Source organism: Fundulus heteroclitus, unplaced genomic scaffold (genome assembly GCF_011125445.2).
Source record: "Fundulus heteroclitus isolate FHET01 unplaced genomic scaffold, MU-UCD_Fhet_4.1 scaffold_53, whole genome shotgun sequence".
NCBI lineage: Eukaryota > Metazoa > Chordata > Actinopteri > Cyprinodontiformes > Fundulidae > Fundulus > Fundulus heteroclitus.
This window is the reverse complement of record NW_023396956.1, coordinates 750,778-767,984: the sequence shown is the minus strand read 5'-3', so window position 1 is coordinate 767,984 and position 17,207 is coordinate 750,778. Positions and strand designations below refer to the sequence as shown.

The window sequence follows — 17,207 nt, the reverse complement described above, 5'->3', positions numbered from 1 at the left end:
CTTGTTTCTGACTCCATCCTCCATGTCTCTGACTCCATCCTCCATGTCTCTGATTCCATCCTCCATGTCTCTGACTCCATCCTCCATGTCTCTGACTCCATCCTCCATGTCTCTGACTCCATCCTCCGTGTCTCTGATTCCATCCTCCATGTCTCTGACTCCATCCTCCATGTCTCTGACTCCATCCTCTATGTCTCTGACTCCATCCTCTATGTTTCTGACTCCATCCTCCATGTCTCTGACTCCATCCTCCATGTCTCTGACTCCATCCTCCTTGTTTCTGACTCCATCCTCCATGTCTCTGACTCCATCCTCCATGTCTCTGATTCCATCCTCCATGTCTCTGACTCCATCCTCCATGTCTCTGACTCCATCCTCCATGTCTCTGACTCCATCCTCCATGTCTCTGACTCCATCCTCTATGTCTCTGACTCCATCCTCTATGTCTCTGACTCCATCCTCCATGTCTCTGACTCCATCCTCCATGTCTCTGACTCCATCCTCTATGTCTCTGACTCCATCCTCTATGTCTCTGACTCCATCCTCCATGTCTCTGACTCCATCCTCCATGTTTCTGACTCCATCCTCTATGTCTCTGACTCCATCCTCTATGTCTCTGACTCCATCCTCTATGTTTCTGACTCCATCCTCCATGTCTCTGACTCCATCCTCCATGTCTCTGACTCCATCCTCCATGTTTCTGACTCCATCCTCCATGTTTCTGACTCCATCCTCTATGTCTCTGACTCCATCCTCTATGTCTCTGACTCCATCCTCCTTGTTTCTGACTCCATCCTCCATGTCTCTGACTCCATCCTCTATGTCTCTGACTCCATCCTCCATGTCTCTGACTCCATCCTCCATGTCTCTGACTCCATCCTCTATGTCTCTGACTCCATCCTCCATGTCTCTGACTCCATCCTCCATGTTTCTGACTCCATCCTCTATGTCTCTGACTCCATCCTCCATGTCTCTGACTCCATCCTCTATGTCTCTGACTCCATCCTCCGTGTTTCTGACTCCATCCTCCATGTTTCCGTCTCTAATGACGTCAGAGTTAAAGTCTGGAATCAGCTCAGCAGCTGAAGCTCCTTTCCTCCCTGATGGAGTTCTGCTGACCCAGGAAAGGTCAGGGAGCTAGGAGTTAGGAGGTAGGAGTTAGGAATTAGGAGGTAGGAATAGGAGCTGTAATTAGACGTATTCGGATGCAGCCATAGATTTCCATACAGCCTTTTATGCATTTAGCACATTATAAATGAACACGGAGTCATTTAATCTAGTTTTAACAGTTTTGGTCTGAATAAACAACAAATGCATTGAGTGAATAGAAACTGTTTGTGGAGCTCAGTGTGACGCCTCGTTTTGTGTCCACAGAATCATTTAATGAGTTAAACCCATACTTCAGTCTGTAGAGCAGAATCAGATCTAGGAGCTGATATTTCTGTCAGTCAGTCTGCTTTCAGTTTCAGAGTCTCGTTTATTATTTTATTAGGTTAAAAGGTTCTGACTTAGCAGTTCAATCTGATTAATTAAACATATCAATGTGCAGCTGCCAAAGCTCAGATCTGATGGGTTTTTCAGAGTAAAACTACATCTGTCTGTTTTCTAAAGACATTTCCTCTGTCAAATAAAAAGATGCATTGCTGTTAATTGGTAATGGACAAGCATGAATTTCACATTGGTTTTCATTCTGTTTCTGTTAAAAATGCTGATAAAGTGGTTTTCTCAGAGCTTCCCCTTGTATGCATCCATCTGATAACAGGATTCTTATATAATGTTCTAACTTTGGGTGAAAGAAGAAAAAGGTTCCTCTGCATTCATACGCTGTCCTTCATAAAGCCACCAGCGTCTCTCTGCAGCTCTTCCTACATCCAAATAAAGACATTTTTACAGGACCAGCACCGTTTGTGTCATGGATTTATTCCTGTTTTTCATCCAGGTCTGATCAGCCAGTTCACATTTAGTCTAAATAATAAAACACATAGAAACTCAAATCTGTTCATTTTCTTTTAAAAAACATTTGCCATTAAATACAACTTATGCCGCAGGTTCCCTGATAGTGTCATGATTTAGTTTAGTTTTCTGACCCTCGTGCAGAAATGAAGTGTTGCCAGATTATTGAATGGATGTGGCGTCAGCAGCAGACGTGGGGACAGGAGGAAGACGGTTAAATGCAGCAGAGGGATGGATGAGATGAGGAGGTAACGTTGATCCTGGTAATACGTGGTTCTGGTGAGCAGATGGTACGTTTTCCAGAAACAGGGCCTGCTGAGAAGAGGAGAAGATGGGAACAGAAAGGTCCTGGTGGCCGGCAGGTGATGGATCGACTGGGGAAGTCTGGAGATACCAGGAGGGAAGTTCTTTCTCTGGGAATCTTAACTCATCGAGCAGAAGAGACGGATCTCAGACACCGGCACCAAAGCGGGAGTCTTTGTGAACGGAGCATTAACATCCAGAGAAGGAGAGTTTTCATCAGAAATCAAAGACACCTTGTCATTTTATCTGCAGTATGGGTCAGTCTGCTCCTCTAAAATTAAAAGCCTCTCCTGAACGCATTAGTAAGCAGCCTTAGATAAGAGTTAGGAAGTTGATTAGATTCTAATTTGTGATTTGTTAAATTCGATAATGCTGTTGCTAATTCCCTGCTAAAGCATACTAATTAAAGAAGTATATAACATTTATTAGAAGTTGTGGACATTAAATTATTGAGTCAACAGTTACTGAGTTCTTCAATGGTTGTAAAACAGACTCGGTACATTGTTCTTAAATTATTTAGGAGGTTGTAAAAAGTTGCCTGTAGCCCAAACTTTAAACAACACCCTTAGGGACTTTTGAGTTTCTAAAAACTTACCGATCCAGTAATAAGTGTCGTTGTATAAAAGTAGGAGCCACCGTTAACTAAGGCGGTGGTCAGGAAATAGGTCTCCTCAGGCTAATAGGTGTCTCACCTGTCCACTGGAACAGGGTGTGGTCCTGGGATGGAGGGGGTCAGTAGATCGTGTCCTACTTATCTAGCTGAAAGGTTCTCACAGGAACTCTGAGTAATACTCGTTAGATTCAGAGGTCTGTAGAACCCTAACTAGTCTGAGCTTTAACCCAAAATAGAGAAGGATGCAGTTTTAGTTCTAATCCAACAACAACACCCTCATCCCTGCAGATCTGGTCCTTCTGGCCATCCGCTGCTCTCTCCTCTCATCTCTGCTGAACTTTTAGCTTAAAGACAAATCTGCATGTCAGCCTCAGTCCTATGCAGCAGAGGAATGTTGCTTTGGTGAACACGACGAACCTGGAAACATGAAACTACGTCGTGTTCTGGAGCAAACAGCGACTGCTCTGGGTGAGAGCTTCAGACGGTCATGTCCACATGTCTGGGTTCTCTGGGGACAGAGACGATGCTTGCTGCTCTGAATCCAAGTTTAATCCAAATAAAAGCGTTTCTCCAGACGCAGAGATCTGCCTCCATCTCTGGGTCTAAAGTCTCCTTGTTAAGCTCCAGCGGTCTCTGGCAGCTTCCACAGTGTCTGGACTTTCTAAGAGAGCAAAGATAGACGCTTTGCCTGTGTTTGCAGCAAGAATGCGTCTCAGAGTCTTCTTCTCGGACTCAGAGACCCTCCAGCCGGTGCCGTCGCTGCTCATGAAAGTGTTGGACACAAATCAGGCTGTTTATTTTTTATTTTTTATTTTGGAGGAGAGAATGTGACTTATTCACCGACAGGAAGCCCAGATGTGAGCGTGTGTGAACGGACTCTACCCGGCAACAGGAGGCATGCATGCAGGCGTCCTGTTTTATTCATGTTTCTCCTCGGAGAGGCCAGCAGGTTGATGGACAGATGGGAGCTTTAGGAGGTCAGATCTGGACCACACGCTGCTCTGCAGAGCTCTTCTCTGCATCAGCAGGGAAACATCTGTCATGCAGATCAAAGATGGATCAATCATCACGCCTTGAAAGCATCCAGACGCATGAATGGGAGCAGATCAGCAGATTACAGTTCTGAGTGGACTGAGCTGAGAAATCTGCTCTAATTTTAGCTCCTGGAACCAGATTTAGACCGTTTGGTGTCTGAATGTATGAAAGGAAGCGAGGAGATGAAGCCAGAATGTGAATTTCTCTAAAGCAGGAGGAACAAAAATAGCGACAGCTCTAGAGTCAAAGAGCAGCTTTGTTTCCTAACATCAGTCCCATTTGCTGTAGATGGCAGATTATGAAGGACTTTAGAGCGATAAGTTCATTTAGGACAGCTGGACAGAAAGCTGAGTCAGCATCCTGTGAGCCGCTGTAGACGTGGCCTAAGGAGCAACGACCTGCGGTGGACAGGTGGATTAAATGATCCTGAGGAGCAGATCATTAGTGGATCTGGATGAAATGACCGCTGGATGTTGTTCAGGTTAAACGTGAAGGAAATCCTTTGTTCTTTCCGTCCTTCTTTAATCGACTTCGTGTCCAAACCGGCAAAGTCTGACGATGGTGAAGACTCTCAGAGCCGAAAGAGTCTGCACACGTCCTGCCAGCTTCAGCTTCAGCTTCAGCCACCTTATTCCTATTCACAGTATTTTAATGACTGATGTCTTTTCCTGTCTGTCCACACGAGGACACTGAGCCAGAAGAGGAGCAGACGAAGGACCTCGCTGTGATGGAGGACGATGACAGCGCAGCTCCTCAAAGTGTCGTGAATGTTGCTGTTGTTGTGGAAGAAGAGATTGTCCTTGAAGATCTCCCTGACCTGCTCACCTCTGTGGACTGATCCATGCGTTGAACCTTAAATACCCAAAATATCTCAGGTACACATGTGAAACTGATCAGAAGGTTTTCATGGAACTTGGTACAGATCTCTCTGCACGGCTCAGATCCCTCAAAAACAAACTCCTGGAGTGAATCCACATGTTCCCTGCTAATGTTGGTCTGGCATTGTTGACCTGAAAGGTTCCTTCTGTCCAGCCAATCCGTGTTAATTTCCTGTTAGTCTCATTAAACTCTGATGGACCTCCAACTTCCACTGCCTCACATTTATTTTGCACTTTATTAAGTTTTCCTTAAACATGTTACATGTTAAGGTTCAGTGTTTGTAAAATGGCACATAGTATTGAGCAGTGTTACAAAAGCATTTGCTAATTATTTTAACTTTACAAGTACACAATGTAGCACAAGTTGACTGGGACAATTGGCTCTCATTAGTTTGCATTTACTTGATCCTGTTGGATACTGGTACAGTTCAAATAAAACACAAGTTTTCAATGTATAAGTTGCATCTGTAATTATTTATACATTTCTGCTATTATTTATACAATTTATAAGTTAGTACAACTTATAAGAGATTTAATAAACATAAAGGATTTAAAGTTATTACAATGTAAAATTGGAAATTAGTACAACTTACAGATGAGTTGACAAAAATTAGAATTCAGAGTTGAACAACCTCAAAAGCAAAACATAAAATATTTAGTTTAATTGTCTAACTAAAAATTTTATCGACGTTTGTTGCCTTAGGTTCTCCTCCAGAATGAAAACTTTAAAATGCTGATGCTGCTGTTTTAAGGTCTAATATGAACGTGATTCTCTCCCTTTTATCCCTTATAAACATCAGAAATCAGCAGTAAAAGAAGCGACCTGATATGCAAATATTGGTGATTTCTTCAAAGGAAAATGTTTGAGAAATCTTTAATGTTTCCAAACCAAAGCGGCTGATGCCAGTTTTTCACTTGCAGCCATATTTGTTCGTCTAAATGTGAAATGATGATTTAAATCATGTTGATTTCACTCATCTTTCTCATAAACGATGTGACGAGTGAATTTCTCCATTGTGAGATCAATAAAGACTATCTTATCTTATCTTAAACATCCATGAGGAAAATAGTTTTCACTGCAGTAAATCTCCAGAGCTCTGCTGTCAACACACCAAAGTTTTCAGCTCCGTGTTTGTTTACCTGGCGATAAATCAGACGAAGGAGCCCTGAAGCTGCAGCGGGGAAGATCTCCGCCGCTGGTGACGTCACCGTCTGCTTCCTGCTGGCATTTGGAGGCAGGTCTGCTGGACAGACACGTTCCCCTCACACCTCGACCTTTCATGCATCAGCAGATCCCATCTGGCTGCTGCATGAAGGCAGCGGCTCGCTTTGATGTGCAGCTCACTTATTAAAGCTCACCATGCAGAACAGATGAGATGCCTCCGTGTCTCCTGGTGGAACCAGAACATCCTGATCTCAGGTTTCACTCAGAATCACAGAAACGTTCCAGCTCTACCTGGTGGACAAATCAAAAGGATCCGGTTGCATCGGATCCGGTTCTGGTCCTCCTGCTTCTCTGATCAATGCTCTCCTGGTCCAGCCTGTCAGTCCAGGTGGACGTCCATGTCCTGGTAGGTCTGCAGGTGGTCCATCCTCTCTCCAGGTCCACATGATGATCAGAACTCTGGGAGGTTCTGTAGAACCTGACTTGCTGGAAACTGGACCAGAACCTCCTGGTTCCTGGGTCTCCCTGATGTTCTCTGGAGAACCTCTGAGGTCAGAAACAGAACCACTGGACTCTGGTTGCTGATGAGGTGACTTCTGGACTGAACCGGTGACCTCAGGGTCTCAGAGAAGGTCCGATCCAGACGTGTTCTGATCCGTTGGTGATGTTCAGCTAAAATCTGTGGTCTGTCATGCTGTGTTGGTTCAGGTTAACAGGATTACTTTATCTCACAGCACCAGGTGAGCTTTCATGGACAGAAAAGTGAATGTTGTGAGTTTGGAGGATTTAACTGAGACAGAAAGCTGTAGGGTGTGAATACTTTTCTGCAGCTCTGTGTTAATGAGGCTCCTGACTGTATTCTCTCTTTTTCTGCTCTTTGCTCCATGAAGCGCTTTGACTCCTGCATGTGAACATTTTCTGAGTCCTGACTGGTGGAACCGAGCTTGGACTGTCCGGTTCTGACGGCAGGTCCGTGATTCTGGTCCAAATGAAAAAGATGCTTTACCGGCCCTGTCCCGTCAGCTTATTTCTAATAATCCGCTGTTTCCAGCCTAAGGACAGAAGTATTGTGGTTATTCCGCTGAGATGCGCCTTATTACAGATTATGTAATCTCTCTCTGCGGAATTAGAAGACGCTGTCCCCCGGTTCTCCTGTGATTCTGCTCCTGAGCAACTTCTGACCCGAACAAACACATAAAGCTTAAAGTGCGCCTTAATCCTCCACCAGCAGGCCCAGATGGCGCAGCAGCCGCGCGCGGCGTGGGCTGCGCCGTGGGTTGCGTGACCAGGCGGGCGTGCGTGGAGAGAGAGAGGCTGCGCGTCGCTGCTGCGCTCCAGCTGCAGACCTGCACTCTCATCTGGATCCGTTCTGGAGGAGCAGACATGAACCAGAGCGCAGGAGCCGTGCAGCACACCCGGAGGTTCTCCGCGGATGAAAAGGTAAGGTCCCGGTTCTGGGTCCCGGTCCCGGTTCTGGTCTTGGTCCCGGTTCTGGTCCCGCTCCATGTGGCAGGATGCAGGCTTTTCTAAATGTCTCACAAACTTTGCGCAAAGTTTGGAGCGGAGCGATGCAGGAGGCTGCTCCATGTTCTGCTGGGTTCTGCACACATCTGGACGGTTCTATTTAAGGTTCTGTGGTTCCGCTGGAACATGGGTCGGAACATATGTGGAACATCTTCTCTGAGTGCCTCCTGCCTAAATGATTCATGGTTCCGTGAAGACTGGCAGGTATTAACATTTAATACTGAGCCTTTTAACGCGGACTGGAGGAACCGGACTCAAAGGAAGTTTGTTGAAGAACTTTGGATCAGAATCCAGCTGAGGGTTCGGTGGGTTCGGTGAACCGGATCTCCAGCAGAACCGGACCTGGTTCAGTGGATTCGCTTAGAAACAGGAACATTTTTAAGGAAAACTGATTCTGGTTTAGGGCGGTTCCGCTGTGACCGACCCGGCCCGTTCTGATCGATTCTGGTCCAGAACTCTTTGCATAAGTTCGGTTCGATGCAGAAGGTCTGATAGAAACGTTCTAACCCTTCCTGGTCTGCAGGTTTCCTGAAAGTCTCATTTGGACTTTCTCGGAACCTCTGTTGGGTTCCCAGATCCCACCTTCGGAACCACAGGTCCACTTTTCCCTGCAGGTACCGCTGAAACCAGAACCTGCTGCTTAAAGAGAAACTTCATTTATTTCTGACATCAAATCAGAGTTCAGATGAAAAACTTTATATTTGTTACTTCAGAAAGATTATCGATGATTTCTGTCCTAATCAGAAGTTTACATACAGCAGGAGTTATGACGTCATGACTATGTAGGCTTCTGATTGGTTACTTCACACCTGAGTCAAGTACAGGAACACCTGGGGACGGATTTCAGTTGGTGGTTCTGAAATGTTTTCTGCTGTTCCTCATTTGAAGAAGGAAAACAACAAAATGGGTCAAAAATGAAACTTTTAACTTTTTCTGTTTTTATGCATTAAAAGCTGTAGTTCTGAATATTACCCAGAATCCCTTTTAGAATGTATAACATGTTTATGGGTTCATTTATAACATATAACTATGGTTTCTAACACCTTTTAACTTTTTAACTATATAACATTAACAACAGTATAAATGGCTTTTAGCCCGACTCAGTCCGCTTTATACCAGCTATGAACTCATATGGAAAAATAATATCAACCATTAATATCAAAGAAAAACTTTAGTTACATTAAGTTTTAAACTTTTTAGGAGTTTATTAATATTTATCATACTGCTGACTGCAGGTACAGACTGAACAGCAGGGGGCGCTGTGGTCACATTTAGAAGGATTTAGAAGGTCTGGACTAAAAAGGCGAGACTGTTGTTGAAGCAGCAGAAAGAGACAGAGTCCAGCGTGGACATGTCCTCAGAGCTCCATGGAGACATGTCCTGGGTCTGATGGAGCTGAAGTGTCTTCATGATGTCCATGGTTACGTCTGGAGGAAAGCTGGAGAAGCTGGAGGCCAGAGAAGATCCTGGTGAGTGAAGCACGGAGGTGGCAGCATGATGCTGGGGGCTGCTTTGCTGCAGGAGGGACTGGTTCACAGAGCAGACGCATCATGAGGGAAGACCATCATGCTGAAGCAACATCTGGACACATCAGGAAGTCCCAGCTTGGACACAGACGGGTCTTCCTGATGGACAACGTCCCTCAGCAGACCTCCAGGTCAGCTCCAGAGAGGCTGAAGGACCACAGAGTCCATGTTCTGGAGCTCCATCACAAAGTCCTGACCTGAGAGGAGATTACAGGTCAGAGCTGGACCTGTGAGACCCGACCCAGTTACACCGGTTCTGTCAGGAGGAGCGGCACAAGAACCCAGCAGCTGTAGAGAGGAGAACCAGAACCTCTGAGCCGAGTCAGACGGTTAAAGGTGATTCTGCCAAACACTGAGGAGACGGGTGGAGAAAGTGATAACAGAACTTCTGATGTTTGAATGTTTCCTCTGCTGCTAAGAACTGGCAGTAAATGTCTGGCTTCAGCCTCCAGGTGTGAAATACTTGTTTTCTAACCTCAGGCTGAAAAGCGTCTGCTTCTGGTTCTGGTTCTGGTTCTGGTTGGTCACACCAAGCTTTGGTTTCTGCACGGCTGGTTTTAAAGTTCATTAAATGCATGCCACACTTTTCAGATCAAGCCCTTTTGTTTCTGCATCACATAAATGTCATGTTTCACGTCTAAAGCTGTAATCGTTCCCGTTTGAAGCGTCTCAGAAACATCAGTTTAACGCAGCGTGTTCATCAGAACCAGGGAGACCCGCGGGCCCTGCAGCGGTTCCCCGGGCCAAACCAGATGTTGGAGCACAGCTGGGCTCGTCCTGCAGAGACAGACATGAGGACGACGTCTGTGACACCTCAGGTGCTCACACATCAACAGCAGGAACTAAAGGAGCGGTTCATGAAGACCTGTACAGCCTAAACTCTGACTGTGAAAGGTTCTGTTGGGTTCTGCTGGGTTTTCCAGAACCTGTGTGAGGACTGGAGCTGCAGAGAGGATAAAACCTTCTGCTGATTGCCGCTGATGCTGAAAAGCAGGACGAGCTCTTACACAACGCCGCCAGCTGCTCGGCTCCGTCTAAGCTCCTTACGCTTCACCGTGGATCCACAGAGGAACAGAGAGCGGCGCCGCTGTTGTGTAACAGCAGCCTGAGCAGAGAACCCGCATCAGAACCAGAACCGGGTCTGCCGCGCTGCAGAACAGCCGTTCAGAATAACAGACTAAATAACAAGCTGAGGTGAGGACTCAGAACCAGGTCACCAGGTGGTGTCCCTCCCACCTGCAGGCGGACTCGTCTTCTCCGCAGGTGAAGCCAAACAGGAAGTAGAGGACGGTGCTGATGATCCGGGAGTCAGAGACACGGTTCTTTGGTCTTTGGATCTTCTTGCCCTCTTCAGTTCTCGTTTCTGCGCTCATTATTTGTTCTGAACTTTTCTTGTCAGGTTTCCCAGTTCATTCTGGTGCTGGTTGGACATTTCTAGGTTCCTCTGGGTTCTTCTGGGTTCCTTCTGGGTTCCTCTGGGTTCTCTTGTATCCGCCTTATTCGTGTTGATTGGTCCTTCCTGTCCGGTTCCTCCTCTCTGCGGCTCCTTCACCTCGTGGCTGTCCTGTAGGTCCGTGTTTCTGCCCTCGGTGCTGCTGGTGTGGGTGGGGGTGAAGGTGGGGGGAGGGGGCTGTTGGGGCTGCAGCGGCTCCAGGAGGCTCCATGATGGCGGAGGCCCTGAAGCAGGATCTCTGTGAGGAGCAGATCTTTGTCCAGCTGGTTCTAAGGTTCTTCTAGAAGGTTTCAGCAGAACTGGAGGCTTTGGTAACACCTGGGCTGACCCCTGCAGATCAGCACGGGAAACCCCGCATCCAGGGGAGTCTGATCCCAGGACACGACTGAAATAAGGTCCTGGGTTCAAATCCCAGCCTGGGGTCTTTGTGGATGCAGTCTGCATGTTCTCCTATCGTTCTCCTCTGTCTTTAAATCTCACCTCTGCAGCGTAAAATGCAGATTTATTTCTCTTTTTAGCTGCTTTAACATCTGAAGGTATGCTGCTGATTAACCTCCAGCTGATCGTTCTCTTTAAGGCCCGACAAGTTTGCTCTTTACCCGGCGGGTTGCCGGTTCAAAGCCCGCTGTGTTGTGATGAGCAGAAACCAGCCGGGTCTCTTTCAGCTCCAGAACTACAGAACCAACATCTGGAGGGTTTTATTTCAGCTAAGTCCGATCTATGCACCAACCTGGAAGAGCTGCTGAACCGAATGTGGGAGACAACGTGGGAACAGCCTCGGATCAGCAACAGCCAGCTCCTCATTGGTCGGCTGATCACCACGACGTTCTGGTGAAGCAGGAAGGAAGAGGAGGAGACATCTGCAGACAGATCTTCATCTTAGGAAGGTTTATTTCTGGCAGACTCACTTATTTTTACCTGCTTCACAGGTTGAGACAAACTAAGAGGTAATCATGAAGGAAGGAGTTGTTACTGATGCATAATGTCCTGATAAAGCAAAGCAGCTGCTGCCAGCAGACGCTTTGATCCAGAATCAGCTGCTGCTGCTGGTTCTGCTGGTTCTGCCCCAGATGTGACTGCAGGACGGGTCCAGTGTCCAGCATCCAGGGTCCTGGGTTGCCAGGTCTCCAGAGGATCTGTGAGTGAACCAGCCTGGATTCATGAATAAACTGGACTTTCTGATAAATGCTGCCTGCAGCCCACTCAGATCCACATTTCTCTGTCTGACAGCTGCATGAAAGCAACCTGTGTGACGTAAAGTGAAATATTGTGAGCCACTGCTGTCGTTCCTGCCATGAATTCCTCAGAGAATAAGCTCCAAGCTGAGCTGGAGCATCGCTTAACTTCGTAAAGATGCCTACCAGACTTTTTCTGCATGCAGGCTATTGATGGCCGTGGCTCGGAGCGGTTCTCAGATGAACAGAAACAATCCTGTGCAGAATGCAGGAAAGGCCTAAAGGGCTTCTGCAGACCAGCTGGGAAGCTGGATGAGGAGCTTTGACTCTGCTGACTCCCTACTGACAGCCGTGAAGCTTGTCCTCCGCATCACTCTCTGCAGCAGGAAGGAGGCGGAGCCTGGAGGATCCACAGGGTATTGCTGATGTCTCCTGGGCCGTCCCAGTGGGACTCACAACCAGCATGTGCAGAGCAGACAGAAACACCTGCTCAGCTTCTGCACCTGATTTCTGCCTTCAGCTTCAGCTGCAGGGCCGCTTTGGATCCTGCATGAAACTGCAGAGAGCTGCTGGGTCTCCTCAGAAACTTTTAACCATCTGTCAGGAGGAGTTTAGCCTTGAGACAACAGTCAGTGAATAAAAGCTACAGAAATAAAGTTTAACTACATTTTATGGCTAAAAACCAAGAACGCCATCATCACTTGAGAAATACACTGCAAAAACGGATCTAAAAACAAGTAAAATGTTCTTAAAGTTAGTCTATTTGTCCTTGATTTGAGCCAGTAAATAAGATTATCTGCCAATGGAATGAGAATCTTTACCCCTAAAATAAGATAATTAGACACCCTGCACTTGAAATGAGATGATGTATATGAATTGTTCCTATTTTAAGTGGAAAAATCTTATTATATTGGCAAATAGTCTTATTTACCTGCTCAAATCAAGGACAAATACACTAATTTCAAGAAAATGTTACCTATTTTTAGTTCCGTTTTTGCAGTGTAGAAGTTAATGAGGACAGTAGAGGACGGTCCTGCAGGACCAGCGGTGGACAGACGGCTGGAAGCTCCAAGCTATGCACCTCGGCTTAAAATCGGCTAAAGACAAACCAAAAATATTAATTTTTAATGCTAAGAGTTGTGTATGATCTGCATGTTTGATCATGTTTGCATTGTGTTAAACTGAAGTAGAGTAGAATGTTAATTCTAAGCCCAATCAGGGACAGGGGGTGAAAATTAGCATTAGCTATAAACTTTCTATGCAGCTCTTCAGTCACTTGCTCTGTTTTGTCACTATAATTTTATAATTTTTCTCCATAATAAGTTTGCATTGTGCCCATCTACTAAAGATGAAAGAGAGAGAGAACGGTTCTCCAGCCTCCCCCCAAACACTGGTCAGCTGGATGGATGTGAAGACGCAGTGAATGGCAGCAGGATCTCCTCAGACGAGCTTTTCTACACATGAACAGCAAAGAGCAGCTGGAAAGGAACCTTTTTATTTCAGAAAGAGCTGCCTGAGGGTTCCTGCTGGCTCTTAGTGGTAGCCTCCGACCCGCTCAGGTCGTCTGCTGCTGTAGCTCATCTCACTGGAGACGTTTACCGCATTGTGAGGACCGACTGCTCCTGCTCCTAACTGAGTTTAAGTCAGGTTTTGGGTTAGGTTTAGGGCTTATAATTACTGAAACATTAATGCAAAGTGCTTGTAAAGATAGAAAGACATGTTGGGTGTGTTTGTGTACTTTTACATGCAGCTGAGTTGTATTTTACCACCAAAGTGAGGACCTTTCCTGGATCCTGTCTTTTTTCTGGGCTAAGGGTTCATTTAGGTTTAGGTTTAGGACTAAGGTGTCTGTTAGGGTTAGGGGGAGGGCTGAGGTCATAGAAAGGCTTGGAAATGACTGGCTGTCAGTAAAAGTCTGGACGGCCCTCTCTCTCTGAACCATGGATGGTTCGACCCGGTGGTGAATCTGATCCGTCCAGCTGAACCTCGCCGCTTACCGACTGACTCCTGGGATAAATGGCGCCTTCCCACATTTCTCTGTACCATCCAGGAACAGGATCAAGGATTGTCTAATGTCTCTCATCCATATTTATGCATCCTCTCCCCTCAGGTGAAACATTTCCACGGCTGTATTCAGACACCAAAGCTCCCATTATTTTCTGCTCCGCAGCGCTGCAGGAGGCGGAGGAGCAAACCAGAAGCAGCAGCGCTTCCTGATGCATACCCAGAGCAACATGCAGCTAATCTTTTATTGAAAACCTGTCAATTATGATCAGAGCTCATCAGATGCGGCTGCTGGCTGCTCACAGATGGAGCTTTGAATGAGAGCAGCCAGTGGAACAGAAAGGTGTTTGTTAGCAGCATCGGCCCATGACCGGCGACTCTGAGCACAGCTGCTGCTTCTGCCGCTAAACAACAACAACCTGAGCGGAGAAACGACAGTAAAGAGCAGACGAGGCCCGAAAACAAATGAGAAGAGGAAGGAAAGGGGGCTGGGAAGGAAGCAGAAAAGAAATGGCTTTAGCCTTTTCTCCTGGTGACATTTTAGTGTGTATTTCTGGTGGCATCCTCAGGGAGAGCAGATACAAAATGCTTTTAGTGCAGCAAAGAATTATCTAAGAGCAAGCAAGAAAAATAGCCAGAAAACAGCAACACAGCTGCAAGCAGAGAAAGCTGAAGGCGTACGGCACGAAGAGCCGGCGCCTTCAAAGACTAATGTCCTCTTAGATTTGTTTTCCACCTTTATCTACATGAAAAATGAGCAACACTGACGCTACCACACCAACTTTATTTATAACGCACTTTAAAGCAAAACATACGTGGATAGAAATAATATAGAAACTGAGTTTAGGACGAGGCGACTGGCAATAAAAGGCAGCAAGAACCCTGAAGCTCCGCCGTAGATTAAACTAATGCAATCTTCTTATTTTATAAAACCACAGTGTCAGACTGTTTTAATCTGATGGACTGAATTTATACACCAGTCACACGCATCGCTAGGCAATAAGTGCTTTGCTCAGGGAACATCAGCATGTGATGGGGAAAGCTGGAATCAAACCCCCAACCTTCCAATTGCATGACAACTACTCTAACCACTGAGCCACAGTCACCCGATCTCATCGTTTACTGAAAAATTTGTCTGATGGATAAATCATTTCCTCCCCACTGAACCAATCTAATGTTTAATTCACTACAAATACAAATAATCCGTTTTCTGAATATTTATTTGGGACCAATCACAGATAATTAAACTTAAATTAGAGAGAGAAAAATTATGAAAACCAACAGCAGCTGGGAATTCGCTTAATCGAGAATGTTTTTTTAGGTTAACCACACCTTGGTTCATTTAACTAGAATTTAATTTAGTAAAAATAAACACCCAAACCAACAAATATAAAGAATCTAGATTTTTCATCGTAACGCCATGATGTCATTTGTGAGACGTCGGCTCTGATTGTTCACATAGTCACAGATACGAATCAAAGAAACGAAGAAGGAGCGTTCCCAGAGACGTTCCTCACAAACAAAACATGGATAAAGCTAAATTAAAGGTTAAGATGTACAACAGAGCAGGAAGAAGGGGGACATATTACTGATGAATTATATTCAGATAATAATGTTCAAGTTAAAAAGAAGCAGTCAATTAACAGACGATGTAAATAACTGCATGAATGGATCAGACACTTCCTGAGAAACTAAACATGTGCAGATAGACATCAGCAGGTCAGAGACTCTCAGTCGGATCAGAACCTGTAGAACCAGCAGCGTGTTGTAAACATGTAGCCATGAACTGGGCTGCTGGTTCACTGACTGCCAGCAGGGGGCGCTAGCCTCACAGCTCTGGGAAAGAAGCTGTTTTTAAGTCTGTTAGTTTTGATTTAATGTTCCTGAATCACTTCCCTGGTGGAAGTGGGTCAAACAGAACATTGTTCTGGTGGAAGTGGGATCTGTGGCAACATGTCTGGCCTTCTCTGGACTCTTGTAGCATAAACCGTGTCTAGACCTGGTAGACGGCATCCCATAATCCCCTGGGCTGACCTCACCACCGCACTAGGTCCTTCCTCTCCTGTGCAGCTCCCAGACCTCCCTGTCACACTAAAATGCTTTCTATTGTAGCTCTGTAGAAGTTTTTAGCAGCTGAGGATAACGTCCGGTCTTCCACCCTCGTTAGGCTAATTCCCCACACAGAGTCTCTATCGATGCAGACGACAACATGCCCAGAGAGTAAATTCTCCAGAGATTTCCTCTTTATGTGGCGATATGTGCAGGAAAGAGGAGCAGCACACATATTTATACATTTATACATCCTCCTAAGATCTACATTTATCTTCCAGGCCGTTTCTTTTCATGTCCTGATTACTAGATCAACTTTTTTTTGGACTTTGCAGGAATGAGAAGCAGATGAGAACAGAGTAAATGAAGGAAATACTGATGATATTTTAAACTCATCACACAATTTTACGCTGTTATAAAAATTAGCCAAGATCCAAAGAAAAGCCCAGAAGGGACAAAATAACAGAAACAATCTGGGCGGGTTGAAAACCTGCAGAACCTCACGCCTCCGTTTTCAAACCATCTCCCTGCTTCCTGTGGCGACATCATGGAAACCCAACAGAACCCAGCCCAGACATCAGGAAAAGAACCAGCAACCTCCACCAGTCTGCTTCATCAGCGATCGTACGGTTCAGGAAGGAGACGGGTTCTGTGACCCAGAGATGGGCTGGTTCTGGTGGGAAATGTGTGGATCAGGTTCTGCTCAGGGTTATCCAGCGCTGCCTACCTGCCTACTGATGTCCAGAGATGTCAACGTTTCCACCAGATGTTTTCCCTCGCCATGGCATCTATCGTCTGCAAAGCTGCTAAAACACTAAAAGTCAGGAGGTGGTGACCGAGCTGACGAGAAACGGACCGACTGGAGACAGACGGATCCATCAGAGGAGATCTGGGTCCAGCTCAGCCTCTATGGTGAGTGAAACTAATTATTTGTTCATTTACTGCCATCCTTTCACTAGTAGATTAATATGAAAACATCTGGTTAAGCATCTGAAATTCTGTTTTATTCACAGGAAACAAGAAATGAGCAGCAGAGGCGAGCTCGGCTCTCTGACCCTCAGCTTAAAGTTTTCACCAGGGTCAAATATTATAAATTCATCATCAGGAACAGTCTGAAAAGAGTGAAGCTCAACTTTTCTCTCACGGTGTCCTTCATCAACCAATCAGGAGCTCTCTGGTGGTTAGCGATGCAGCATCAGCTGCTTCCCTCTGGTCTTTAAAAGCTGCTTCAGATGTTTGTTGTATCATCCAGAGGAAAGCTCCCAATCATCTCAGCATCAGGTGAAGCCCTGGGGCAGAGGGGAAGACGGTTTGCCCCCTGGCAGCTTCTCCAGCAGCCCGCCTTCATCACAGTTTTTATTCTGCTCATTGAAACAGGCGTAAAACTTCATCATGCAGCAGATCAGCTGATCAGCTGAGGCGAAGCAGGAGAAAACTGCAGGAATGATTTCCTGGTAAATCTCTGAAAGTCACACGTGGCTCAGTGATGGAGAGGTCTGTGTGGAGCTGCAGGATCTACGGCTTCATTT

General features: G+C 46.0%; 1 protein-coding gene across 1 annotated transcript in view; it reads left to right on the top strand.

The window, feature by feature from the left end:
• The first annotated feature begins 7,284 nt into the window (after positions 1-7,284).
• LOC105920293 (inactive dipeptidyl peptidase 10) overlaps positions 7,285-17,207 on the top strand; it is a 63,607-nt gene continuing 53,684 nt past the window's right edge. The window contains exon 1 of the mRNA XM_036132721.1: positions 7,285-7,387. Coding sequence (XP_035988614.1) covers positions 7,331-7,387 — 57 coding nt within the window. The 5' untranslated portion in view covers positions 7,285-7,330. The remainder of the gene's footprint in view (positions 7,388-17,207) is intronic.